This window comes from Lepisosteus oculatus, chromosome 23, assembly GCF_040954835.1.
Source record: "Lepisosteus oculatus isolate fLepOcu1 chromosome 23, fLepOcu1.hap2, whole genome shotgun sequence".
NCBI lineage: Eukaryota > Metazoa > Chordata > Actinopteri > Semionotiformes > Lepisosteidae > Lepisosteus > Lepisosteus oculatus.
Genome location: NC_090718.1, coordinates 8,581,682 through 8,606,888, shown reverse-complemented (window position 1 = coordinate 8,606,888; position 25,207 = coordinate 8,581,682). Strand labels below are relative to the sequence as shown.

The 25,207-nt window shown below is 38.8% G+C and overlaps 1 protein-coding gene across 4 annotated transcripts in view; it reads left to right on the top strand.

Annotated features, from left to right (window-relative positions):
• The window catches only part of cadm1a (cell adhesion molecule 1a), a 317,702-nt gene that overhangs the window by 250,744 nt on the left and 41,751 nt on the right, over positions 1-25,207 (top strand). For 2 of the 4 annotated variants that reach the window (XM_069182597.1, XM_069182598.1), the window contains exons 6-9: positions 4,518-4,676; positions 8,638-8,734; positions 11,689-11,861; positions 21,141-21,230. In XM_069182597.1, coding sequence (XP_069038698.1) covers positions 4,518-4,676; positions 8,638-8,734; positions 11,689-11,861; positions 21,141-21,230 — 519 coding nt within the window. The remainder of the gene's footprint in view (positions 1-4,517; positions 4,677-8,637; positions 8,735-11,688; positions 11,862-21,140; positions 21,231-25,207) is intronic. The other 2 variants (XM_069182600.1, XM_069182599.1) reach the window with 1 other exon arrangement.

The following is a 25,207-nucleotide window of genomic DNA, read 5'->3' as shown; positions in this document are numbered from 1 at the left end:
TTGTTCCTTTGCAGCCTACGCATGCTGACGCAGGTACCCACCTGAACTACTATATTAGTAGATTTAAAAGCACCAACAGCCTACTTTAATAGTGCATTTAAGCAAGAATCGGCAATTATCTTAGGCCTGTATTCTTAAACAAATGGTCATTTGGTGGCACTTTATTTTAAAAATACCATGCTTAAAACAAAGATGTGTTTAAGGCAGTGGTTTCAAGTCCTGGTCCTGGTGATCCACACACCTGTTGGTTTTTGTTGCAACCGAGCCCTCAGCTACACAATCAAACCCTTCTTTGACTTAACAAGAATAAGATTAATTTGAGCTGTTTGTTCCCAGCTTCTAAACGTGTTAAAGATTTTACCACTGTATTTTGTAAGTGAAGTCAAATCTTGTGACAGGAAACCAAATTCAAATATTCAATTGAAGCAACTCCTTAGATCAACTAAAGCTTCAGTTACCTAATGATGGTGTGCAAAAATTAAAAGCAGCAGGTGTGTGGGTCACCAGGATCAGGATTAGAAACCACTGGTTTAAGGAAAAACATCTTATTTTTCTGTATGGTTTCAGGGAAGGTATTATGACAAGGTATTATTAGAGAAGAGTAGGGGTATTTCCCATTGGCCTTTACCAGTCATGGCCTCCTAACAATCCCCATCAACAAATTGGCTTCATCACTCTGTTCTCCTCCCCACTGATAGCTGATGTGTGGTGAGCATACTGTGTGGTAGAACATACACTAGTTTCCACATGTATTTGTTTAAAATTTGCAGTGTGCAGCATGTCTCATCACACATAATGAGTTGCGCTGTTACAGTTGGATTATTCCTGTCATAATTTCTTTCATAATTCCTGTCCTTTTTGTTCGTATACCTTTCCCAGATAGGTCTTTATTAAATGTCTAATAAATGTCTTTATTAGACATTTTGTCCAGAAGGAAAAATGTAAAACTTAGATATTTCAGTCTTTTATGATGATTTAATTATTAGGCGCTTCTTTCTTGTGGGGATCACTGCTCCTGAATGATGGTATCCTTACACATTTTGCACTGAAAATACAATGACAAAGTAACCCTCGGTTTTTTAAGGGGAGAGCAGAAGGCGGCTGCTGCCTCCTCAGCAGAAATTAAATCACGGTGTAATTAGATTAGCTTGGTTTGCACATAGATAGACCAAAAACTGCACTAGTGCTGGTGGACAGATGGCCCACAATCTACAGCAGATTTCTTGTTCTTTTAAAATTTAGTTCAGGAAAAAAAGTCTGACCTCCTAATTCTATTTAATATATCCTTAGTTTGCCACTTCCCTTGGGTATTGCACAAGTACGTTTTTGTTGTACAGTGTTTCTTACAGGTGGTGGAGTAAGTGTGTGGACATGTCACACTTGAAGATTGTGGCAACCTACTTTTTCACTGCTTGGTTGACTGCTTTTCTCACAGTGATACCCCCTGAGTGATTGAGGTGCTGTACTGTAAATTTGGGGATCAGACTGTGATAAATGTGATTGTTTCTTGGTAAATAATATGCAGTTCTGTATCAAAGGGAGGTTTATCATTTTTCATCAGCATAGGCATGAAATATGTGTCACAGTCTTTGAAGCCTGACCTTTATAGAGTGAAATATATAATACAAAGTTTTCAGTGCCATAGTTGCTGAAACTGTGTAGCTGTTTCAAAGGAAGGGAGTATTTCAGCAGTGTTTGATAATTTAAATGTCTTTTTGAGGGAAAAAAGGTGATCAAGTCTCAACATCAACAAAGAAAACAGATCTGTATTAGTTTTTGGCTTGTTAAGGCAAGGCTAAAGCATAAAGTTATTTGCACGGGTTAGATATCAGAAATAAAACATGTTTCCATTAGACAATAATTTTACACTCAAAGCTGTGAAATTTGTCTAATCTTATTAATGAAGTCAGTACCTGACTAAACCCTAATAAACAGATTGCTTTTTCACTAAAAATATACTGTGTTCTGTATAGATATAAATGCAGAGCAGGGTCAATGCATTTTAAGTTTCTGGTTTCACCTGCTGAACTTTCCGGCCCTAGGGATAACGTTAATATAAGCAAGCTACAATACCTTGAGGCTCATTATTCCTGTAAAACGCTACAGTTTGTAATGCTCTGTGTGGTTAAGTCATATTTTCAACTGTCACATTGTGCTTTACATATTCTCTTAATTGCCGAAGCAGAAACTCTTACGTTATCTTATTAATTAATGATTAATTAGTACTTTTCTTGATCTTGAAGCACTGCACGTTGGGCTCATTAGAAACTTTAAATCATTAAATAAATCTGTACATATGTTTTAGAGTGCTAAGTTGCCATACACTTGTATGCTTATGTCAACAACTTAGTTAATCATATGCATATGTAAACTAAGAAGATTTCATGCCATGCATTAATATGAGAATAGTGAAGCAGTATAATTATATTGTATCATCCATGAAGCCCCCTAGCCACGGTAACAATTGAATATTCTTGTCTTGAACATAATGCATGTTCAAATAACCACATGAGCACAGGCAGAGTGCGATGATCTCTGCAACCTGGCACTCCAGTCCCAATGAATACATCAGTGAAACAGGCCTGCTTATTAAACATGCCAAATCATTCTTGCATTTGAAATTGAATGCAAGTTCAGTGTAAGTTCAGATTGCCCACTGCAGGGGTTTTGAGTCCAGTTTGATCTAGACTGATTACAGTTATGAAGTGGCAATGTCGTCGTCTGCTACATATTCACAATCTGGTGCTGTGCATTCCTATTGTTCAACGTTCTCCAACCCTGCTCCTACAGAGCCCATATATAGAGGGTTTTATACAAAACCGTTTAACCAGCAATTTCAAAGGGCTTGAAAAAAATGGCTTGCGATCAATTGCAGGCGATTTGTAAATTAAGTCATTTACAGATGATTTGAAACAAATTCTCCAGCCTTCGAGGTGAAAATTACCCTTAATTACAGAAATTGCTCAGTTGATCAATATCCTACATTTCTTGTCTTAGGAGATAAACGTTTTTGGGGGCTGACCTGTGGTTGACTGGGGCTTTGTAGGTCTGGTCTCGGAGACCTTTCCTATAATTCCTTCTCATTCGGCTGGAATCTCTCTGGACGATCTGGGCCTGACTTCCATCTCAGCTAACCATTATTATGTTATCATCCTGTACAACACTGCATAGATAAAACGGCTGTGGGTACTGTTGTTTTAAGAAATTTAACTTGTTGTGGAAAGATAATATTAGCAAGAAATAGTTCATAATTTGTTTTGCTTACTGTGTGGTAAATACTGAAAAGAATATAATTTATATTTTGGTAATGTTCTTATGTGTACATCACGCTCAGTGATACTGAGGCTTATACATTGCAGGTCAGTGTCTTGAAATGCAGCCATCATACAGTATCTCAGTTCATAAAGCCCAGATAAACCGTCATATGCAAGGAAGCAAATGATTGTCTCACAAATAATAGCTCTTGACAGGAAGCAATTTTGAACTGATATCCTTCCATTGACCTCTGAATTCTTCAGTGGAAACCCATTATTTACCGTATCAAGCAAGCCATTGCTCCTAAACCTCAAGGTCTTAAGTACTCTTTTTTCCCCATTGTTGTGTTTCTGAACTACTCTGTGTCCGAGATTTTATTATTTAAACTTACGCCAGGCGGAAAGACTCGTTGTATCCTTGGTATCGTATCCAGTACACTTTACACCAGTCAGTCAGAAATATTTGCTTAGATTTAGGTTAAGAGTAGGGTTTGTGTTAGGGGTGGAGAACTAAACAAGTTTGTTGTGCACTCAGATGTGCTAGTGGCTACCGTCCCCCAAAGTCTACGTGAGACCTATTTTTCAGAGTATGACTTAGAACGTTTCTCATCCATAAACAATGTGTACATTTCTCTCAGCATGAAAGGGTAACATCCCATGAGAAGATGAGTAATGTAGCTTGTCCTGTGTAACTGGATCAACAGGGCCGGATTGATGGTGGTTTTATTCACAGGGTTATCATGGTGTCTTTAGAAGCACCGCATATGTGATTATAAGTGTGTTTCTCATTCTGGGGTTTTCGCACTGAACCAGAAGTTTTGTATAGCACCTTTCCTCAAAGCAAAGAAAAGTAATGCAGAACAAAACTGAAATTGATCCAGCTGTCATATATGAAGCTATAATCCTACCACTTAAGTGCAAGTGTTCAGTGGAAAAGCTTAACTGAGCCAATTGCTTCTTGGGAAGCACAATGTAAAATGAATCCACATCAAGTATTTTTTTTTGTTATCAATTCCATTACTCCTATTGTTATTGCCCATTTATTTGGCTGACACTTTTATACAAAGTGACTTTCATTTGCACCCATTTATACAGCTGGGTATGTTACTTGAAACGTTCAAATCAAGTGTCTTGCTCAAAGGCACTACAGCCCTGTCTCACCTGGGTTTTGAACCCCAAACCTTCTGGTTTTTGGAATCCCGCACCCTAACAGTTGCTCCATACTGCTGTCCTGTAACTATCGTGTTCTTCTTTGTTCTCCAGGCGAATCAGTGGTGGAGGAAATGGAGGACAAGATGTTCACCGTGACAAGTACTCTGACACTCACTGTCAGCAAGGAGGATGACGGAGTCCCCATCATCTGCATGCTCGACCACCCTGCAGTCAAAGACTTCCAAGCGCAGAAGTATTTAGAAGTGCTGTGTGAGTATTGACTTGGCTCAAATCTCTGATTGTGCTCCAGGCGGACTGCATTTTTTTTGTTGTCTTTGAAAACAAAGAAATCACCCGGCTACCGAACTTCTCTCCTTGCATCTGGTAGCAGCTCTGTCAGAAAGTGGACAAGCTTATTAGTCTTAATTGAATTCAAATTAGTTAAGATCAGACTCTTTGCCAGTTGGAAACAAAGCACTCAGGACACTGTTCCAGAGCCTGGGGGCATGGCAGGTTTTGTGAGGCTTTTTTCTTTGAAAGAAATCCTAGAGTAAAAAGGCTGCAGTAAGCGAGATAAATAGTTCAGTTATACTCCATATTAAATGGCTATCTCTCTTATGGCTTTATCGATTAAAAGTAAAGTCTTAAAATACAGTGTGTACGTGGCATAGCGCAGGAGCTGAATGAAAGGTTAACAAACCCTTTCTGCCATTTGTAGCACATTCATTTATTCTTAAAAGAAAGAAGCTTCGCCTGACCTTTCTGGATAAAAGACAGGAAAGATCAGTTCATCTGCAGCAACTTGACATTTTAGCAATCTTGGATAAAAGTGGATTAAAAAAGAAAACATTTCCTGTACTGTAAAATTACGGATCTGGATTCACAGGTGTTGTGATTAAAAAAAAACAGATTTCTGCTGAAGACTGGCTCTGCCATGGAAATACCCTTTCTTCAGCCGTATAATACCAACACATTTAAGAATTAAAGCAATTTCTTGTTGAGCTGTTGATTTAATGTTTGTATTGCTAGATGTTGTAAATATGAGCAAAAGGTGACACTATTGATGAAAATGAGTTGATGATACTGCTTGGTATTTCAGTGCCCCCAGGGCCCTTTGTAAAGCTGTGTTGGGCAGACAACTCTACAGTACCACTTCAGTTGTCAAATAATAAAAGAGAGTCTAATAAACAGCAGCATATTTGTGAAAAAGTAACTTGCCCAGAATAAGTTTTTTTTTTTCTGGATCTGAACATCAGTAAACTATCTTTAGTGTGTTATAACTGCATGCATAATGCATAAACTCTGTTTCAGGAGCTGAGGCAGATGTACAATAAAACATATTGAACATTTTGCGCCTCTCGTGTCATGAAATTCGAGAAGACAGAAAGAAACCCATTCTCATAGAGTTAGGGCTCAAAACTAATTATCCAGTTTTTTGTACAGGATCTCGGTTGAAAGTCAAAACTTTAAACACGAATTTAAAACGTATCTTGGCTTTAACGTTTTCCTGATTACAAGGCAAAATGTCCTTCTTCCTGTTGTCAATCACTGTTAGAAAAAAACATCACTGTTTCAGTTCCCAGCAGGCTGTAATTTATAGGCCCGGATAGCTAACAGATTATTATTTGTTGACCATAAAGGTCGAATAGGAACATATTGGGTGAGCAATTTGATGACATATTTACAGATCAAACCACTTTATATGTCAGCAGTAAAGTTTTGAAAGAAATGCTCTGCTGGAAAAATATGGAATGAAGTGTCTTTTATTTACAAAGGGTTAAAAAAATGCAGTAGAAGGTAGGCATCCCGAGGTGAAATTACTATTATATAATAAGGGCAACAATGAAAAATTATTCATGTGTCATACATGAAAATAAAAGCAACACCAAATAAAGTTATGTAGTACAGTAGGAATAACTTGGTTTAAAGCAGCACGTTTTTCCTGAATAATCCTATAGATCTTTACAATTAGGAGGAACCCCATTACTCAATTGCTGCACACTGTGGAGTTCAGCAGCCATTTTGAGCTTGCTGCTGAATATACTGTACAGCTGCAAATGTGGAAAGTGAAGAAGTACTTAACTGCTTAAACTAGAGAAGGACATCTTAGTAAAGCCAAATCAAGGATGCCTGAACTGGAATTTAGCCAATTCTTGTGCTAGAATTTAAAATAAGAGTTTGCTGCACTCAGAACGATGAGCTGTGAGAGGCCTGCATTACAGGGAGATGACAAGAGTCTTAGTGAGAGGCAAAGATCAGCAGCTACATTAGCATGACATCCTGCATCATTTTTATTGCCTTCTTTTTTGGAGACTTACAGTACTGTTGTTGTAAACCTCCTCAAGTCTGATCAGCTCCACTTAATGGCAGAGCTTTGCTTTTATGAGCACTGGATTACTTTCCACTTGGGATTTTATATACAGGCTCATTAATAAACCTTAGTGTCAGAGCACAACCTGAAAGAAGGACCATGTGCTAGCTTGCTCCTTTTTTCCATTTAGTTGTTTTTTTTGTCTTGCTCTCATTAGCAGTCTTGGCAACATTCAAGCATCCCTTTCTGAATGCTCTGGGAACTCCTCAAATACGCAGCTCCTACCAAACAGACAAGATAGATGCTGATTAGCATTTGCTTATAGTATCCAAGATTAACAGAAAAAAACACCCTTGGCAAATACTACAGATGTTCAGATCGCCAGGGTGTGAATTTCAGGGGTGGGCTTGATCTCTTGTATAAGTCTGTTTATTATTTGCATTTGATTTATTCGTTCATCCAGTCCTTTCCATGGGGACTTTATGCTCAGGAGTGGTAGCATTTTCTAGCAGTGGCTGTATAATGGTGAGAAAAAAAACACCATGTGAATAACATTTGCACAGCAGTGTGATATATTTTAAAATACGGTGAAGTGAAGTGAAGAACTTTGTTGGCGAGTTAACATCAGTGGCATTTTTTCATAACAATTAGAAAGAAGAGTGGGATTTCTCCCATCGTATCTAATACAAATATTGTTAGTATAGAGAGAACAGTCTTGAACTCTTTTTTTTTTTTTTTTGTAATGTCAGAAAACAAAATGTGCAGTTGCAACACAGTTCACGGCCTCTCATTTGTATGTATTTTTAAGTCACCTTTTTATTGCTTGGTCATGCACAACTGTCGATTGGAGAGATAGTAAAACTGCAACCACATTCTGTAAATGATTGCTTTTCAAAATTGTCTCTTTTGGGTCCTTGCCTTACAGATATGAGACATGCTTTATCTTTTGGAAGAAGCTGGATGAAAAAAAAGGGAAAAGGCCACAATTTCCTAATGCTAAAATAACATTACTCTTTGAAGCTTGTGATTCTGCACACAGACACACATTAATACTGTTTATATATATTCTAAATGTATGTTGTGTATGCACAATATATTTGTTTTTCTGTCTATTCATGCACTCATATGCAAAATGCATTACTGGGTACAGGTATATATGAGTCTTCATTATACTTAAAGTTGCATCACGACATGTAGCCGAAAGGCTGAATATTACTCAAACTTTTCTGTCATTCTAAAAATCAGTAAATTGCAATCACTTCCATTTCTCCACTGGCTTCGTGATATTTTGCTGCCTTGCTATCCATTGCTGTAAGAGAAATGGACCTTCTAGTAGGCTGTAATTTAAAGGGACAGGCAGCGAACAGATTATTAGTTGTTGACCATAAGGGTCAGTTGGGAACATATTGGGCGAGCAGATTGTTGACACATTTAGAGACCAAACTAGACAGAGCTATTTACAGTATGCTACTGCACAGGTTGCATGTCAATAGAGTTTGGCCGGTCCCAGAAAAAATGATCCATACAGAGTACACTTCCATATTTAGAGGTGTCAGGCATTCGTGATTACCATCTGAACTATTTGTCATTTGTCATTTACCATGTGAGCTGCCGCTAATTTGTGTCCTCTTAAAAGAATTCACCTTTTCCAGGGCCTTCTATTTTCTGATATGTGAACCGTTAGAACTCCTGGAGAACACGGTTTCGAAATTGATCCCACTGAGTTAACAGGCGTTAAGTCCAATTTGCCTTCCTCCAGTTTATCTTTCCTTCTATAGGCATCTCCAGTCAAAAGGTGAAAAAAAAATCTCTGCCAGGTGGCCGTTAAAACAGGAACCCAGACAACTCTGCTTCAGAAATCGCTCGGCCAAACAATAGGAACTTTTTGTGGTCAATTTCATGCAGTTTCTTCTTCTGCAGATAAACCGGAAGTGAAAATCATCGTGGGCTTCCCTGAAGGGCTGACAAGAGAAGGGGAAAATCTAGAACTGACCTGCAAAGCTGATGGCAAACCAAAGTAAGGTTTTGTTTACCATCTTTTTACACCCCACACACCAAACAGTGAGAGCTGTCCGACGAGTGGATCTGAAATCTGGCTGTACTTCCAATTTCTTCTAAAATTGCAGCACAGGGTTTCATGTGAATAGAGTTTTGGTCTAGTTCCCAGAAGATCATTCTCATGTACAAACTATAACCACCATAAATCCACCAGCACACTTTCTACAGTACGATCCAGTGTTAAAGTAGATACTCAATGGCCAGGAAAGTTAAAGAGGCGTGTAGCTAATGGGTCAGATTTAGAAAGATGTCATGACGTGCTAGCATCTGGCAGAAGCCAGCATCTTGCAGCCAGCAGCCATATCACTCTGCAACCCACAACTGGCAACCCACTGAAGCTCAGCAGGTGTGAGCCTCAGCAGTACCTGGATGGGAGACCTCCTGGGAAAAACTAAGGTTGCTACTTGAAGAGGTGTTAGTGAGGCCAGCAGGGGGCGCTCACCCTGTGGTCCACGTGGGTCCTAATGACCCAGTATAGTGACAGGGACACTATACTGTAAACAGGAGCCGTCCTTCGGGTGAGGGCTCCCTATGAAATTAATCCTTACTGAAGTTTAACCGTCAGATACACCCGTGGCACAATTGGCCTTAGTTTACTGGTAATAGTGGCTTTTGTCAATGGTGTCAAACCCTCTTTGGATGTACTAATGCACTGTTAAGTCTCGCACATGTGCCATGCACGTTCAGAAGACAGCGATTTAAGATTTTTGCCTGAATAAAAGTATTTCAACCCTGCTTGTGCTGTGCCGGGTTTGCCATGACCCTAACAGAGCCCTGCTGTAAACATTGCGCATTCAGATGAAGACCGTGTTACGCAGAAAAAGAGTGTCTTGAAGGTCACTGTCCTCGGCTGTAGACCCACATTGTGCCTTCTGCTTCCGAGATTGGCTTCGGTTTTCCTTCCCAGGAATAAGCAGCTTTCTGACAATAGCTGGACGGGAGAAAGAAGTACTATATGTATCTCGTAAAATAGCATCTCAGGCCATGTGAAAATATAAGTATTGTTTGATCTAACAGGTAACAAATATGACAAAAGACCAAAAAAAGATATTACTCATGATTCTTATTTCCGATTAATTTCCTTTGTCATATTGGGACGTTTTGAAGTCAATCGATCCATTTATTTCCAACTTCAGTACAGAAATAGGGGGGATAATATTTCTACCAAAAACATGTTAATTGAATATAACAAAGCTGTATATTTATGTTTTTGTAAAAGTATTAATTTTGTACTCTTTGCATACTGTATGTATTATTACAACATGTTTCTTGTTGCACAGTGGCAGAGCAGTACAGAACATGGCTGTGATATCAGTTCACACCACGCAAAATACAAAAAGACCAGGTTTAAAAGTGACAGAAGGCAACTGCAATAGTGTGCCAACCCTTGGGATATGACGAACAGTATGCAAACTCACAGACAGAAATACAAAACTGTTCTTTCAATCATTTAAGATATTTTTCAGACTGCCAGTACAGGTCAATTTAAATTTTCATTTTATACTGACAATATCAGTCAATTTGAACTGAGGGAAAGCAAAAAAATAAACAGTTTCTGTTTTAATTAATTAAGGTCCCCAAAGAGCTAAAGTTTTACCTGTCATTATTCCACTTTTTATCTTTCATCGCCATTATATTCTAACACAAAGTAGGAACTTTTAAGATTTAACTTAAGATGTCCCTAAATCCTTAAAACATTAAAGAGTTTTTCCTGTTTGTCACGAGTGTGAGTGTGATTCAGCATGCCATTCTGTTTTTGGTAAGCTCGAGCCTAGCGCTGTAGTTTAGTGTGGGCAATCAAACCCAACCATCAGGTCTTCGGGGGGCGAGATGAAACTGGAGCACCCAGAGAAGAAAAAAACACATGGACAGGACCCAGAGTTCTCCATCTCGGGAGAATCAAACCCAGAAGTGCAGAAGTGCAGCTCTATAAGGCAGCCGTGCCACCCGTCTATTTAAAAAAGGATCACAATTAAAAAATTGTAGCTGATGGGCCACAGCTTTGCATCCTACTAGTGAATAAAATGTCACAAAACAAAGACTATTAAATGGGAAGAAGGTTGTCCTTTCAGAAACTGTCAATCATTTTGATAATTTTATTCACAGACTACGGCACAAAGAATAGTTTGGAGCCTGACAAGGTTGGCATTATAAATCTGTCACTTCCTCCTACACTAATAACCTACCTGACTCAGGCAGTGCTAGTGACATATTGGGGCTGAGGTTTTTTGACTTTGATGTACTGATCTGATTCCTGCTTAGTAAACATTGCACTTATTAGGACACGTTTGCCGAGCAAATTCCATTTATTCTGAGGACAGTTACTTGTATTACTTGTATGTTTTTTTTTACTTAGAATATCTTTTAATGGTTTCCAGGAAGAAGCCCTTAGTGATTGCTGAAATTGTGACTAGTGCTTTTTTTTCTTCCTGTCTAGACCTGCATCAAATTTATTTAGAAGGTGTTCTTTTCAATCCCATTATATTAACCTACACCAGCAATTACTCTCTCACTGAGAAGCTTCAGAAGTGATTGCTTTAGAAGTAATGGACACAGAGTGCCACCCCCCAGCCCAGACCCTCTACATTTTCCCTCTTTCTTGAGCCCATCCAGGAGCTGGCCTTGCTGCGAACGGTTTGTAGTCTGAAAGTTGCCTTTACCTCATGGTTTTTTGGCCGAGCTCTCTAAAACTCTCTAAAACAGTTACAGTTACCTCCATTGGGTGGCCTTGTCATGCTACACATGAAGAATTTAATACCCCTCTCTTCCTCAATGAGATCTGTCACCACTGTCTTTTTCTCCTCCATCGGGTGAAACCTACTGTACACTTGAATCTTCATGTAATTTTCTGCCATTTTTGACATTGAAACCCAGTGCCACCCCTGTCCTAAGCCTGCGTGTTTGTGCCTACAGGCCACAGCGCATTAACTGGATGAAAGTTGATGATGATGTCCCAGCCCATGCGGTCATCACTGGCGCGGACTTGTATATCGAAAACCTGAACAAGTCTTTCAATGGGACATACCGCTGCATTGCGTCAAATTCAGTGGGAGAGTCCTACGATGACTACATCCTCTATGTATATGGTAAGTTCTGGCTTTGATAAACCTGAATGCAGTTTTCCTCTCCGCTGTTATGTACAGTACAGCGAGTATTTATCCTTGAAACTCATTTCACATCCCTGCTTTGCCTCAAGTAAGTCAAGTAAGTTTCTGTTAACATTCTTACAGGTCTGCCGTGCTTTATTTCTGATTGCACTTTTAAATTCCACTCACTGCGTGCTGAGCTAGCCTGTGCCAAAATGATTAGATACTATTTTAAGTTTGCAGGAATGAAGTGGGAAAGGGCCTACTCTCCTCTTAGTAAACTACATCGGCCAGACTATCAGCTGCCAAAAAGCTGTTTAGGTGAGGTGTTTTTTAAATGAATGACTGGCAGCATAATACCGCCCTTAAAAAGGTCTAACACAGGACTTCAGACAACAAAGAGCACATTAACAGCAACATATTTGCTGTTAGTAACAGATGTGGATAGTTTAAGCAACTGAACAAAATTGGGAGCAAAGATGAGGGCAGAATTTATCTCTGGGCCGTGGATGGACAGACTTTCCACAAACTCCCTGAACTTTCTAAAAGCATTTATCCAAATATCTGATAGTGTAAAGAACAAAGCGGACCACATCGTTTTCGCCGCTTATAAAGCCCAGTGATCAAGAGCCCACAGCAGTTCCAGGTTTTCAGTGAGCAGAATGGTACAGCCACACTTCCTAGCACAGTGGGGAAAAAAAAAAAGGGAAAAGGCAGTCGAAGACGACCTGTTGACTGTCGGCTACTGATGACACAAGGCCTTAATCAGCCATTAAACCGCCTCCTGATATTACGCGTAAACGTCTGGACGTTGATGCGTTTGAAGTGTTTTACACTTCGGTATCCGCACCGATCCTCCAGCTCATCATGTTGAACATTAGAATTGCTAATGCAGGGATCAGGATGCTGCACTGCCGTTGTCACCAGTTAATCTTGCGTCATGTTTTCTGACACCCCCACCTGAGCTTCTGCTGTTAACAGAGCGTTCTGACACACTAAAGAATTCCCCGCACACGCACAGAGAAGCAGGCAGGAGTGACATCTGGCTGCTCCATACTCTTATAATTATTCTTCTTCACATATAAGGGTGACATCTGCTTATTACAAACAGCCTGGCTTTGACATATCTGTGATCGTGTACTAGAACAGAACTGATAAGTCTGATAATGTTCAATTCCATCCATTAGAAAAAAAAAATAGATTCAGCCTCTGTCGCTAATAAAACCTGTAAGTGCTCCATGGCAGAAGGCAACGTTTGATTGCGACACCTTGCTCGAATACTGATGGTTTTTTAAGGTGAAAAATCAGCAGGGGATAAAAAAAAACTAACACGGAGAGAGTTTTATTGACGCAAATGACCAAGGGTTCTGCTGAAGAGCACTGATCTGACAGGCTTCATTTCCTACATGAAAAAAAGACCCAAACGAAAGCCAAAAGAATAATCTTTTATTCATTACTGCAGCACTGGAAAAGCAAGATGTGGGGATATTGGTCGCATTCTTGGATTCCATGTAATTTTTGGATTCCTGGATTTTCCATGTGTTACAACCACACCAGTTTTTGTATTCTGTGTACTGATAAATGGTCTGTAATGACTAAATTAATTGTGCCCTGTACAAAGTTTTTTAAAGTTAAAACTGCATTATACTGTACAGTATATCTCAAGTGGCCGCTTTTCTGCGTAATTTCAAACTGCTGATCCCCACATTTGGCTCCCTATGAAGCAAACCAACCTTTTCTTCCCTGGCGCACTCAAAGCATCCTGAATTTATTTCTTCTGGGCTTGCATCACTGTTTTCTCATCTTCTAACTCCTGTTGAAACATAGGAATTCAGGATAAGAAAGGTTGAAAACAAGGCGGGGCTATTTGTGCCATCTAGCCCGTTTGGTAGTTAGTAGTTAATTGATCCAGGGAACTCATCCAGCATTTCTTGAAAAAACAAACGGGGTGTTCGCTTCAACCATATGGCTGGGAAGTGTGATCCATACTCCTTACTATTGTATTGCACTGTATTATTATTGTATTTCAAGCTGTACTACAGTATATACAGGCTAATGATATAGCAGAAGAGCAAATACTTTCTTGCACTACTCTGACTACCAAATATCCAGGGCAGCCTTAGTCAAAACAAGGCTACTGTACAAAATGTCCAGAAACTTTTTATATCAAAGACAACAACTCATATAGATATATATATATAAAATGACTTAAACTATTCTGCATTGTGAGTCTAATTTGTATTCCCGCAGTCCAAAATAACGCTTTAGTTCTAATTGGCATTCCAGGCCACGTTTCCTTCATTTCATTCAGGGATTTCACACAGTTTGTGTACGTTTCGATAAAACCTCGCACTGTGCAAGTCCAGACCCCTGTTTGCCATCGAGAGAAGTGTGGGCTGCCCAGGTTTTACATTTCCCAGAAGAAAAGGACACTTCTGTGACAGCTCACTTGCTACTGCTGGCCGGCCTGTGCCCCCTGAAGACAACAGTGACAGGGTGAAGACAGATGTAGAATTCTCAACAGTTCTTTAATCTGCTCATTTTCGAAGTCTGCAAAGGCTGAGTGATGGAGAGCATTTCCAGGGCAGTGAAGACTAAACCAGTTAAAGTGAAAAATGTATTCTTTGAGATGCATTTCTAAAGCAATTTACACACCCATCTAGAAAGCCCTGCAGTAGAAAGAGGTCTACCTCGGAGGAGTCTAAAAAGTTTATAAAGCCGTTCTAACCTAATAAAAGGCAATGGTACCTCTGTGCTTTGCTCTTATTGTAGAGCCCACTTCAGCCTGTCAAATGTGCAGTCATTTTTATCCCCCAAGATTAAAAAAAATCACTTTACCTGCTTAAATGCTTACTATTTTAGAGCTTTTTTTTCTCGTTTTTCAAGTAAAATAATACATCAGCAGCCAGGGCTGTGGTCTCAGTGATTTCAGATAAACCGTTTTGGCCCATAGCTGCTGGGATCTCTTCCAGCGTCATTAACCCGTGATCCCCACATCAGTGACTGGAAAAAGCTGGGGGTCAGATTCCTTCAGTGATCGATTCCTGTACTGCTCACACCACTGCTGTTTTTCAGTCTGCTGAGTAACCCAGGCTTGCTTTCTTGCTCAGCCCCTCTCTCGTATCAGATTCCCCATCTCTAACTCTGTGACAGAAGCTGTGTGGTTTAACCTCTGAAGTCATTAACCTAAGCTATCAGTTCAAAAAGTATGTAGCGCCTTTTCGTTTAAGAGCCATTAGAAATCCCCTTGCTTTTTCTCTGTTCTCCCCCCCCCCCCTTTTGTGTTCTTTTGAAAAAGGGTACTTTTTTTTTCTTATTTGTTTTCTTTGCTCTGAGAAAACCAGCAGGTGTAATAACGTTTAGGACAAGTTCCACTGAAGAACTCACACCGACCCCCCCCAGAAAATGCATCGCATACATGATCTATATTTTTACGTACTATGTACTGTAAGTGATCAGGTAATCGTGAAAATAAAAATTTCACACTGAGTTTATAACTGAAGCTCACTCCCACCCTCACTGACCTAGCTCAGTATTTACAGTAGGCACGTAACAAATACCTCTTCCCACTGTTCCTCTCTGGACATCCGTTCTTGCCCTCATCATCACCCTTGCTGTAGATCTTTTCGTGGTTCATTATATCTCATCTCCACTGGAGGTCCACATGACTCGTTTTGAGCAACGTCATTTTCTTGGTGAAGGACACAACTTCAGTTGTGGAAGCCCATTTTTTACACACGAGTGTAATTATGATGGAGATGGCTAACGTGTTTTATCTCTTGATCACTCGTAGTAAAGATAGGTATGTTTTTTTTTTAATTTAATTTTCCTAATTCAAATGGAAGTGAGCCTGGCCTGTTTGTATTTTTGGAGCGCAGTTGCCTAGACCAATTCAGTCCTTTCCCAATAAAAATACATAATTGCTATGACAAAGATTTTAGAGTATGAAGTGGCATTGATCAGAGGTATCTGTGTCACGCTGATGGAGCCTGGATAAAGAAATTATAAGACAGTACCATTTTTTGTTGTTTTGTGGCTGGACAAGAGTTAATAAAATATCAAATAAATAATTAATGTTTTTGGTTTGGTTATGGATTTTTACAAGGGTGCCTCTTTCCTTACTTCATACACATCTTCACCTAAAAGTGGGAGTTTCTTATTTACAGCATATGTTTATTAACTCATCAGTTTCTTTCTTTGATTATCAGGGAAGAATTATCACTGCAGGTATGCTGAGAGGTTTTAATTGGCTTTTCTGTCATCAGCATTGCCAGAGATACCTGTTGTTTCTCATTTTTTTCTTAATTAGAAAAGAGGCTTGAAAGAGCCCATCCATCTTGCATGTCTTAATGTGCAGTTGGCAGGTTGGCAGTGATTTAGGCTGTGGAGGCTAACTGGGCACCAGAGAACCTGATTACTGTCTGCCTGCACACCTTTAATATCTGTATTTTTACTGTGATTCTTAATTTGAGCTTTAATGCTATTGGAGACAGCTCTGAGTTCTTTTTGTATTGCATTTTACTCATTTATTTTAACAGCTTTTAATTGACTTACTTTTAATTGCAAGCAGATTTTGTGTTTTCAGGCTAATGTCAGTGTTAAATCTCCAAAACATTTGCTTATCACGGCAAAACTTCATCTGGACCCCATTTAAAAGTAACACCATCCTGTTGCAATGGTCCAGGTTGTTGTCATTACTGTTCTTGATAGAATTTCAGAATTTGCAAATGGTGACGCCCCTGTTAACAAGCTGTTATCTCCCTTGTAGTGCTGCTTTTCCACCAGTTATTCGCTTCACAGCATGTCCCAGACATGCGAAATGGGTCCTTAACAAAATGATGAAAAGGTGAACTGCCTTTGTTTTCCATTATAAGAAAGGAGAAACCCACTTCTGAAGATTCCCTTTCTTTACCATTTCAGAACACCTACCAGATAAAGCAAGAGAATTCTTGTACAGCTGCCTGTGTAGTTGCTGGGGGTTATCAACATCCAGAACCCACTGTTGTGCATGGTCTATTAGCCTGATTGTTTTTATGTGCCTTTCCTGGGTGGTTGTTAGGCCTTAACAATCCCCTCTGTGCAGGTTTTTTATTCAGTACCAGCGATCCAGGTTAAAGCATTTATAGCCCTGCACCAGGGCCCAGAGCTCAATGGGCAAACAATCCTGTGTTTGAATTGCAGATACAAGGATATCCTTATTCCGAGCCTATAGGGAGAAAGAAAACAGCAAACACTGAAAGAGCCTGCTTCACGTTCTCCACCTGTCTTACCAATTCCAGGGAGTTTCCAGTACAGTCTAGGCCTTAAGGGATGTGTCTTGTCAGCCACACAGAGGTCTAATGAGTCTGCTCATTAGGTTCCAAATGGTGGAGATGATTTTGAATCAGCCACAGTAAACACACCTATATGACACCAGGGGACCCTCTAGAGTTTGAACGCCATAAGCTCCAAGGCTTTAAAGAAGAGCACACCTTTAAAATGTGCATTTTCAGATTTGTGTAGCAAAGTAACTCTGTTTTAACACGGCACGTTTTCTTGCTAATAAAAACATTGACTTTTGACATCTGTTCCATGTCAGATAATGTAGGAGTGCTCATAGTTAACCTGAAGAAAAAAAGTAATTCTACTGTGGTACATTACCTGAATGTTGTTTTTTCCCTTTTTTCAAGGAAATCCACGTTTTTGATTTGATTTGATCTTTTCTTGTCCTGACCTGATATTTTGAAGTTATTACTGAGGCTTGTTGCCATAGAACAAATTTGCTTCCAGTCTTAAATTAATTTACCAATGCAAAATCACTTCAGGCACATTGTGATTTTTGCTAATCAGTCTAAATTGGAATTTAGAATTTAATTGGAAAACTGTGTGGATCTGCGATGTGTTTTTCATCTCTTCTCAATTAAAATGTTTTAAAATGCATTTGGCCAGTTAGTATTACAACACTTATAGTAATGGTACAGTACAAACAGTATTATTGTAATTGGATTGTTATTTCTGGAAAAAATTGTAAATTATTGCGGTGGAAGATTTTCACTGGGCTCCTCTTTGAAGGTAAAGCTAAGCTTTATGATGCCAATGCAATAGCAGCTTTCTGAATGGCTTCTCAATGTATGATTAAAGGGAGAATCACAATCATAAAGTTTTGCACAGCAGATAACACCACAAATTAATACAGTTAGTTTTTTGAGTTAGTCTAAAGTATGTATATCCTTTCATTGTGAAATAGTTATCTCCACTGTTAATTGGAGTCCAGGTGAACCTGTTCCCGGAAAACATTCCAAGTTGGGGAAGTTTGTCTGCATCGGTCCTTCACTTTAAAGGGCTGTAGTCTAATGGAGCTCCCGGGATCTGTCATGGTCTTTTCAGGATCCGAACCTTGTCTCATTTCGACAGAGGCACATGCTGTCCATGTTCCTGCCTTCAAGAGGCGTAATCAAGATTGAAGCATGGTCCACAGAAGTTTAGAAAAGGCAATTGCGCTAACACACATGTGCAGTGAATCACCATAGTTTAGGACAGATAACAACTTTGCTTTGACAGGTTGTGATCTATTAAAGAGGTTTATTGACACCACAGACATACAAATCTCTTAAAATATTCTGCTTTTGGTAACACAACTCAACATCTGCTCTGCACCTCCAATTCACAAATGCATGCACACACATATTGTGCTTTTTCACATTTAGCATTGGATTACTTCAGTTGCTGCATCTGAAGCAAGAGTTAACATGAAAATATATGCAGATTTATTCTGTCATGTATTAAACATCATTCCTTCAGCTTTTAAAGTGCATGTGTTGTGCTGCTTTTTCATCATATTTAATTTTTTTATTACGTTACTGTGATGTTGTATATGAACATGTGGCATTTTTAACAGTTTTACAATGTTTCAGGTTTATCTGAATTTAAATTATTTTCCTCCATGTTCAAATGTGCCTTTTGTGGTTAATTTAATAGTTCATTACTTGTGAATATATATACAAATATACAAACATAACTCTTAGCTAAAATCACTGGGTATGTTTATATAGTGTTGTCTGCATTGCAAAAACTAAAATGCTCTCACTTTGTTTATTTGTAAATATTAAGTAAATAAAGGGTCCTTTGCAGTGCTTTGTAACAGATTGAGAATATCTGTATATTGTAGAAATTAAACAACTGAGTTTCTTACAGTGGCAGTTTATATTAATTTCTAATGCTTTTGTGTGGTAAAAGAGATGCACTTTAGGTTTGGTTATATGCTTCTGTATAAAAGACACACCTGCATTTTGAGCACACATGACTGGTTAAGTGACTATACTATGGATTAAATTCCAGGCAAAGCTTGGTCAAAGAGAGATAGACATAAAATTTGTCATGTTTATTAGTCATGGAAACAAGTATAGCAGTAAACATGGATTAAAAAAAATGATGGAACTATAACCAAATAAGTAGCCTTTGCAGACAATCCCTCAGAGTCCAGTGGAGATCCTGTGTCTTAGCCTTAGGCCTTTTTAAAATTATTTTTTATTATGGAATTTGTTTTTCAACCTTCAGTGCTGGCAGTCGCAATACAATTTAGTAAAAAAATGACCATCCCAATGCAAGATGTCAGCATCTTTGCTGGTCTCATTCACACTAAATGTCCTCCTTTTTCTTGTTGACAATAATATCTGAGCTTCGATTAAGCCTAAACCTAATATGACACTATATTACAAAAACGCCAGGCCAGCTTCTGGAGAATTTCATAACATCCCTGAATATTGTAGGAAAACCTCAGAGGAAAGCATTTGTTGAAGTAAAGAAGAAAATCTCATGGTTCAGCATGGATTGACTATGAATGGTGGATCCATAAATAGCAAAATATTTTTTTAAAAAGAAAACCTTGTAATATTGTAATTGAAGGGTCCCAACTAAAGGAGTGTTGTCATGGCAAGCAACAATGACAATCTTACATCACTGCAGCTCTTTATGTTGATCTGTGAAGGCTCAGAAATATTTGAAACAGTTGCCGCACAGACATGCTGAATGAACACTGAAGTTCCCTTCTTGAACAAATCCGGCCCTCTGCCCTTGTCATCTGGAGTTTTTGACACTTCCAGCCTGTAAATAAATCTTCCAAAATTCATATGTCAAATTATCGCAAGGGCTTCGTCCTGTTTTAATGTTTGTATTAGGCAGTGCCATGCATGCACAATTTTATGGACAGACATTAAAATTTCAAAGCGTACAGCAATCTGTCTTGAAGCATGACACCCCTTAAAGGACGCCTGTCAGAAGATGTTCAGAATCCCCATTTCCAGTGACATTATCATTTCCTTTATATTTTATCATTAGTTTGGAAGTGTTTTGGCTCCCACTGAGATGTTTTGATGCAGCAAGGACAATAAAGCTCACGGCTCTGAAGAGAGAGAGAGCCAATTTCATCTGCCGCTGATGTTCACTCAGTTAACCCCAGCAGGGGCCCTGATGTTTGTCTGGGAGAGATGGGCAAATATTCAGATCGCTTATGTCTACTGTCACAGACTTTAACGTTGCAACAAACTTTTTTAAATATTTTTTTCCCCCTTAATGTTTGACTTTTTGAATAGCGAGATAACACATTTCCGCCATTTTTTTGCATGGGCTCTGTTTTGACTTCCAGATTTCCCTTTCCTTGAGTCACACCGATGTCAATTTCCAGCACTTTTCACACAATCTGCATTGATGTCTTCCATCACGGGGTCAGCGCTAGGGCCTTTGGCGATGCAAGAATGTCACGTCTTTCAGCAAATCATTACTTCGACACGGAGATTGTCACCTTTCATAATGATAGCCCGCTTCTTTGCCTGGCTCAATAGCTCTCTTTTTTTATTTTGCTCTGAGTATTATGATGGAGAAAAGACATCTGAGAAAGTAATTGGAATTGCAACACTAGAGAGCCCTTTAGTACAAGTCAAGGAAATGTCTTTCGAAGACATCTCACAGAATGTGCTCTCTGCCTTTATTTCCATCCCATCCGTCCGTGTTGTCTGTGCTAAGAAATTGCACCCTTGGAATTGTCATTTTTTTTTCTTGTTGGTATTGCTTTGCTTATTGGGTTTGTTGTAATATGTCATTGAAATTATGATGGGTGTGTATTAATATGCAGTACCTCTCTATATGTGTGCATACATCCTCGCATGCATATACAGTATATACACTGTATGCAAAAAGCCCATCATAAATGTATACACCCTTTGTGTTGCTTCTTTCATTTTGCTTTTTCATTATTTATTTATTATTTGTTTCTCTATGTTTCATTTTTGTATTTTCATCCAGATGCTCGCACAACTACCCCTTTACCCACAACAACCTTCACCACCTCTACCACAACCACCACCACCACCATCATTCCAGCTACTGCCGAAGGTACAGTATTTCATACCTGCCCTGGCTTTTCCTCCTTCACCTGTCTCCTTGGGCTTTCTGATAAGAGGTGGCATATGTGTGTGCGTGTGTCAGAGAGAGAGAGGGGGGAGAGACAGCCAACAGCCTGAACCTGATAAGATCCTATAGCTGATAAGGATAGCTGAGTTGCACAGGCAGTGCTTTCTCATAGTGCAGTAAGGTGAATGCTGCTTGTCAAAACCAATTCCTGTCACATCTTTGATCATTCCAAATTTAGCACCATTTCCCAGGCTTCACAATCTTATCAGAATCTCACTGTTTCCTATCCTGTCCAAGTGACAGATTACAGCAACCCATTGTGTTTCCTGATGGGTGACAATGACATCATATTTTTTTTTTCCCTGGATGCCAAGAAACTGAATTTCTTAGGATGCTATCAGGACTGTTTTGCCCAGCTGTGTGTGTGTGTGTCTGCCTTTTTTTATCGGTTTTTGTCCTTACTACCCTGAGGAGTTGAAGTCTTGGGCCTTTTTTTATTAAGTTTTCTGGTGACCTTTCTGTCCAGAGTGCTTTGCTTGCCCTACTAAAGAGTGGCTGTAGTCTCTTCTTTTGCTTTCGCCAACAAATTTAGGCTGTTAAGCTTATTATTAAATAACTACGGTAAGTGGACCACAAGCAAACTGCCAGTGAGCTTATTCTTCTCTTTTGTATAAATTCTTGGCTTGCCGAGTTCAACTGTAGAGATAGAATTATGTAATAGAAATGTACAACCAGTGCCGGAGGTTGAGGTCTTTGTTTTCTTGGTGTTGGGAAAGTGTTTTATTTTGACGCTTTTATTAATTGCAGGTTTTGGTCAGAAGGTGTTAGCTTGACTTAAACTGTAAAATAGAAATATTTAAAAACCGGCCCACACGGCGTAAGCTTTATGGAAATACTATTTTATCTTCAGTTTCCATTTAGAGATATTTTATTTGAGTGGTTTATTCTGATATATATATATATGTAATTGTATATTTTTAACATTTACATGTAATACATTTACAGTACCAGTTCACACTTTTAACTAACAGGGATTTTAGTAGTAGTAGTACCTAGCATTTCTATATTGCTTTTCATACCAAATTATCCTCACCCACCTCTGTACCCCCTCTGAGGAGGTAGAAAAGGGATCATTTACAGTACTTCGCCACTTGAATTAAAGGGGAGGTTTAGATAAGTCAGATTAATGAAGGCTCCTGTGAGCAGCGCCATGGGATCTTCTCTGACCACATAGTCAGAAACCAAGTCTTACCCAAAGGATGGCACCTCAGTCAGCTTTCGGGGCCTGTCATTCAAAATTTCTGGCCCAGAGCTGAAGAGTTATTGCCACTCCTTGTTCCTCCAACACAATTGACACGTCTACCAGGGGAAATATTTCACGTCTTTTCTTAAGGACTCAAGGCGGGTTGTAGTCCAGTACTTTAAGAAGCCAACCCTGGAACGTAGTTTCCAACCCTTTCCTTATTTGTAACTTACATTTTTAGCTCATAATATAATACTGTGATATTTCCTTCAGTGTTTGGAGCCTCTAGCTAATACTGTCCAGATTTATAGTAGTTTAAAGCACAGACAGTTCTGAATTACATACAGCGAAAAGCAAACTTTAGAAAGGCAGCAGTTTCAGTTTCATATATTACATTAAAAGAGGCATTTCAGCATACATCTTGAGCATTAGTATTTTATGCATATCTTTTGCTGAGTTTCAAGAGAAAAATACTGTACATATGCAGCTTTATAAGTTCCCCTCCTCTTCTGAAAATGGTGTGTATTTATATATAAAGGTAGCTGCTTAAAACCATAATACCCTTAGAAGGCTGATTCCATTTATTCACATTTAGCTTATGGTTATAGATCATGAGTGCCAAATGAATTCATCAGTGAAAAGAGGTAGAGGCCACTTAGAAATTTAATACATTTTTGATAAACTGGCTATAAGAGAAATGGAATAGGGCATACTGCACTTTTAAAAAATCTATTAAAGTCTAACACAGGGCTAAAGTGCTTAACAGCTGCAGGAGGTGACATTTAGAGATGACTAAATTGCCATTTATACTGCAAAATAAATGACTAAATGGAAGGCCCTTCTCACCACTGTCCGCATCAGGGACAGATGTCATTAATTCCTATTTGTATTGCTTTTCCTGCTAAACACAGCTTCGAAATGGATGTGTATCGATATTTACAGTATAAGCATGCCTTTAAAAAAAAAAGATTTTGTGGTTTTGAGCAAAGAGATGAACTCCCTCTTTTCGGGGGGAACAACAGAGTGAAATGAGGCCTTCCACGTCTCCTGTGTGCTTTTGTATCGTTTTCTGAGGCGTGATTGTGGAGCCCAGGAAAAGGCTGCCATCCACAGGTCTGTGAATGGAAAGGGGTCACAGTAAAATGGCATACAGAATTACACAATCCTGTGAACTTAATTGACTATTTGCAGGGGGCAAAACGCAGAACCCTACTACATGCCAAAAGGCATTTTTAAATTCCAGAACTACATCCAGTTCCCATAATGCTGTTTCCTGTTGTTTTATTGCTGACAGTTAAGAAGTTTCCCTTTGGTGCTCCATCACAACTTTGAACACCTGCTCCTACTTAAATACAGTCATTTCAAAACTTGACTCATTAGGAGAAGGGAGTTTGCTCAGTTAATAGTGATTTTTCCCTGACGTTCACACCACAAGTGGTAAACTGTGCTACAGGTACCACTGTTGAGCACGTTGACATTTGCGACTAAAGTAGTTGGGGGAGTCAAATTTCAGTTTATAAATATATCAAACAATAAATAAAAATAATATATATAATAACCCAATAAATAAGTTGCTATTTCTGTTAGTAGGTGTAACTCCATTCATAATAACCCCTTAAGCATATACTGTATAAAATCTCCTAAAAAAAAATAAGCTTTTGCAGAGTCTAACCACAAAGCATCCCAACATATTTGTTACTTTTTATGCCATGTTTTCTTTTTGTGTATAATTAAAATAAGGGAGATCATCAGCTCAGTTTGCTGGGACACCAAGTTTCATTTAATGGACTTTGCAGATGTAAAGATTTGTTTAATTGTGATCTTTGTTATCTGCAGTATATTTGGTAAAAGCGTTGAGCAGAAATCACCTAGCAATGTATCTGGCCCTGAACAAAAAAGTCTGGAGGTTATTGTGTAGAATTTAATAGCATATATGCCATCTGGAGATTTGAAAAATAAATAAATTTACCAAAAAGAGCTTCTGGATGAGGGAGGTGGTAGAGTCGGTATCTTTCCTTGTCCAATAACTCCAGCAAGATAAACAGCAGACAGAGAGATAGTACCCAGACTGAAAAAGGGCTAATTTTCTAAAGGTCAATAGCATTACCACTGGGAAAACAGCAACTGTGCTCACATGATACACAGCTAAGGCAGACTATCAAGTTGAATTTATCGTGCTTAGCATGATGCAAAGGAAGAAATGCTCCTGAATGTAATAAACAATGTACTGAGTTATTGTTTATATATTGTTACTAGTACTGTGATTGGATTCCATGATGACTCGCAGAGCTTGGAAAAAAGTTAAATGTTCGCGTGGTAGTCAGCACTAGTCTACAAACATGTTTTTAAGCACTCCCTTCCCAAAAAAAATTTTTCGTGAGGCTTTTTTTCCCCAGAATTATACTCTAGTCTCATATAGTAAAAAAGCATCCAACTTTATAGTCCATTGTGTTATTTTAAAGAAAAAAATTTTGATGTCAGATGTTAATCAGCATAATGACTTTACATATGGCATGTATATTTTCATAAAATATCAGTGCGCTTGCTTCAGAGAAGACTGTCATTTAATTGATAACTTTGTGAATTACATGCGACACAATTCCTCTGTTGCTCAGTATTGCTCTGTACGTGTATCATATTTGCTTTTCACCTGCTAAAAGAGTGAGACCGCTCAAGATGTAGAATGAAATGCTTCTGACCAAAAACCTAGCCATAT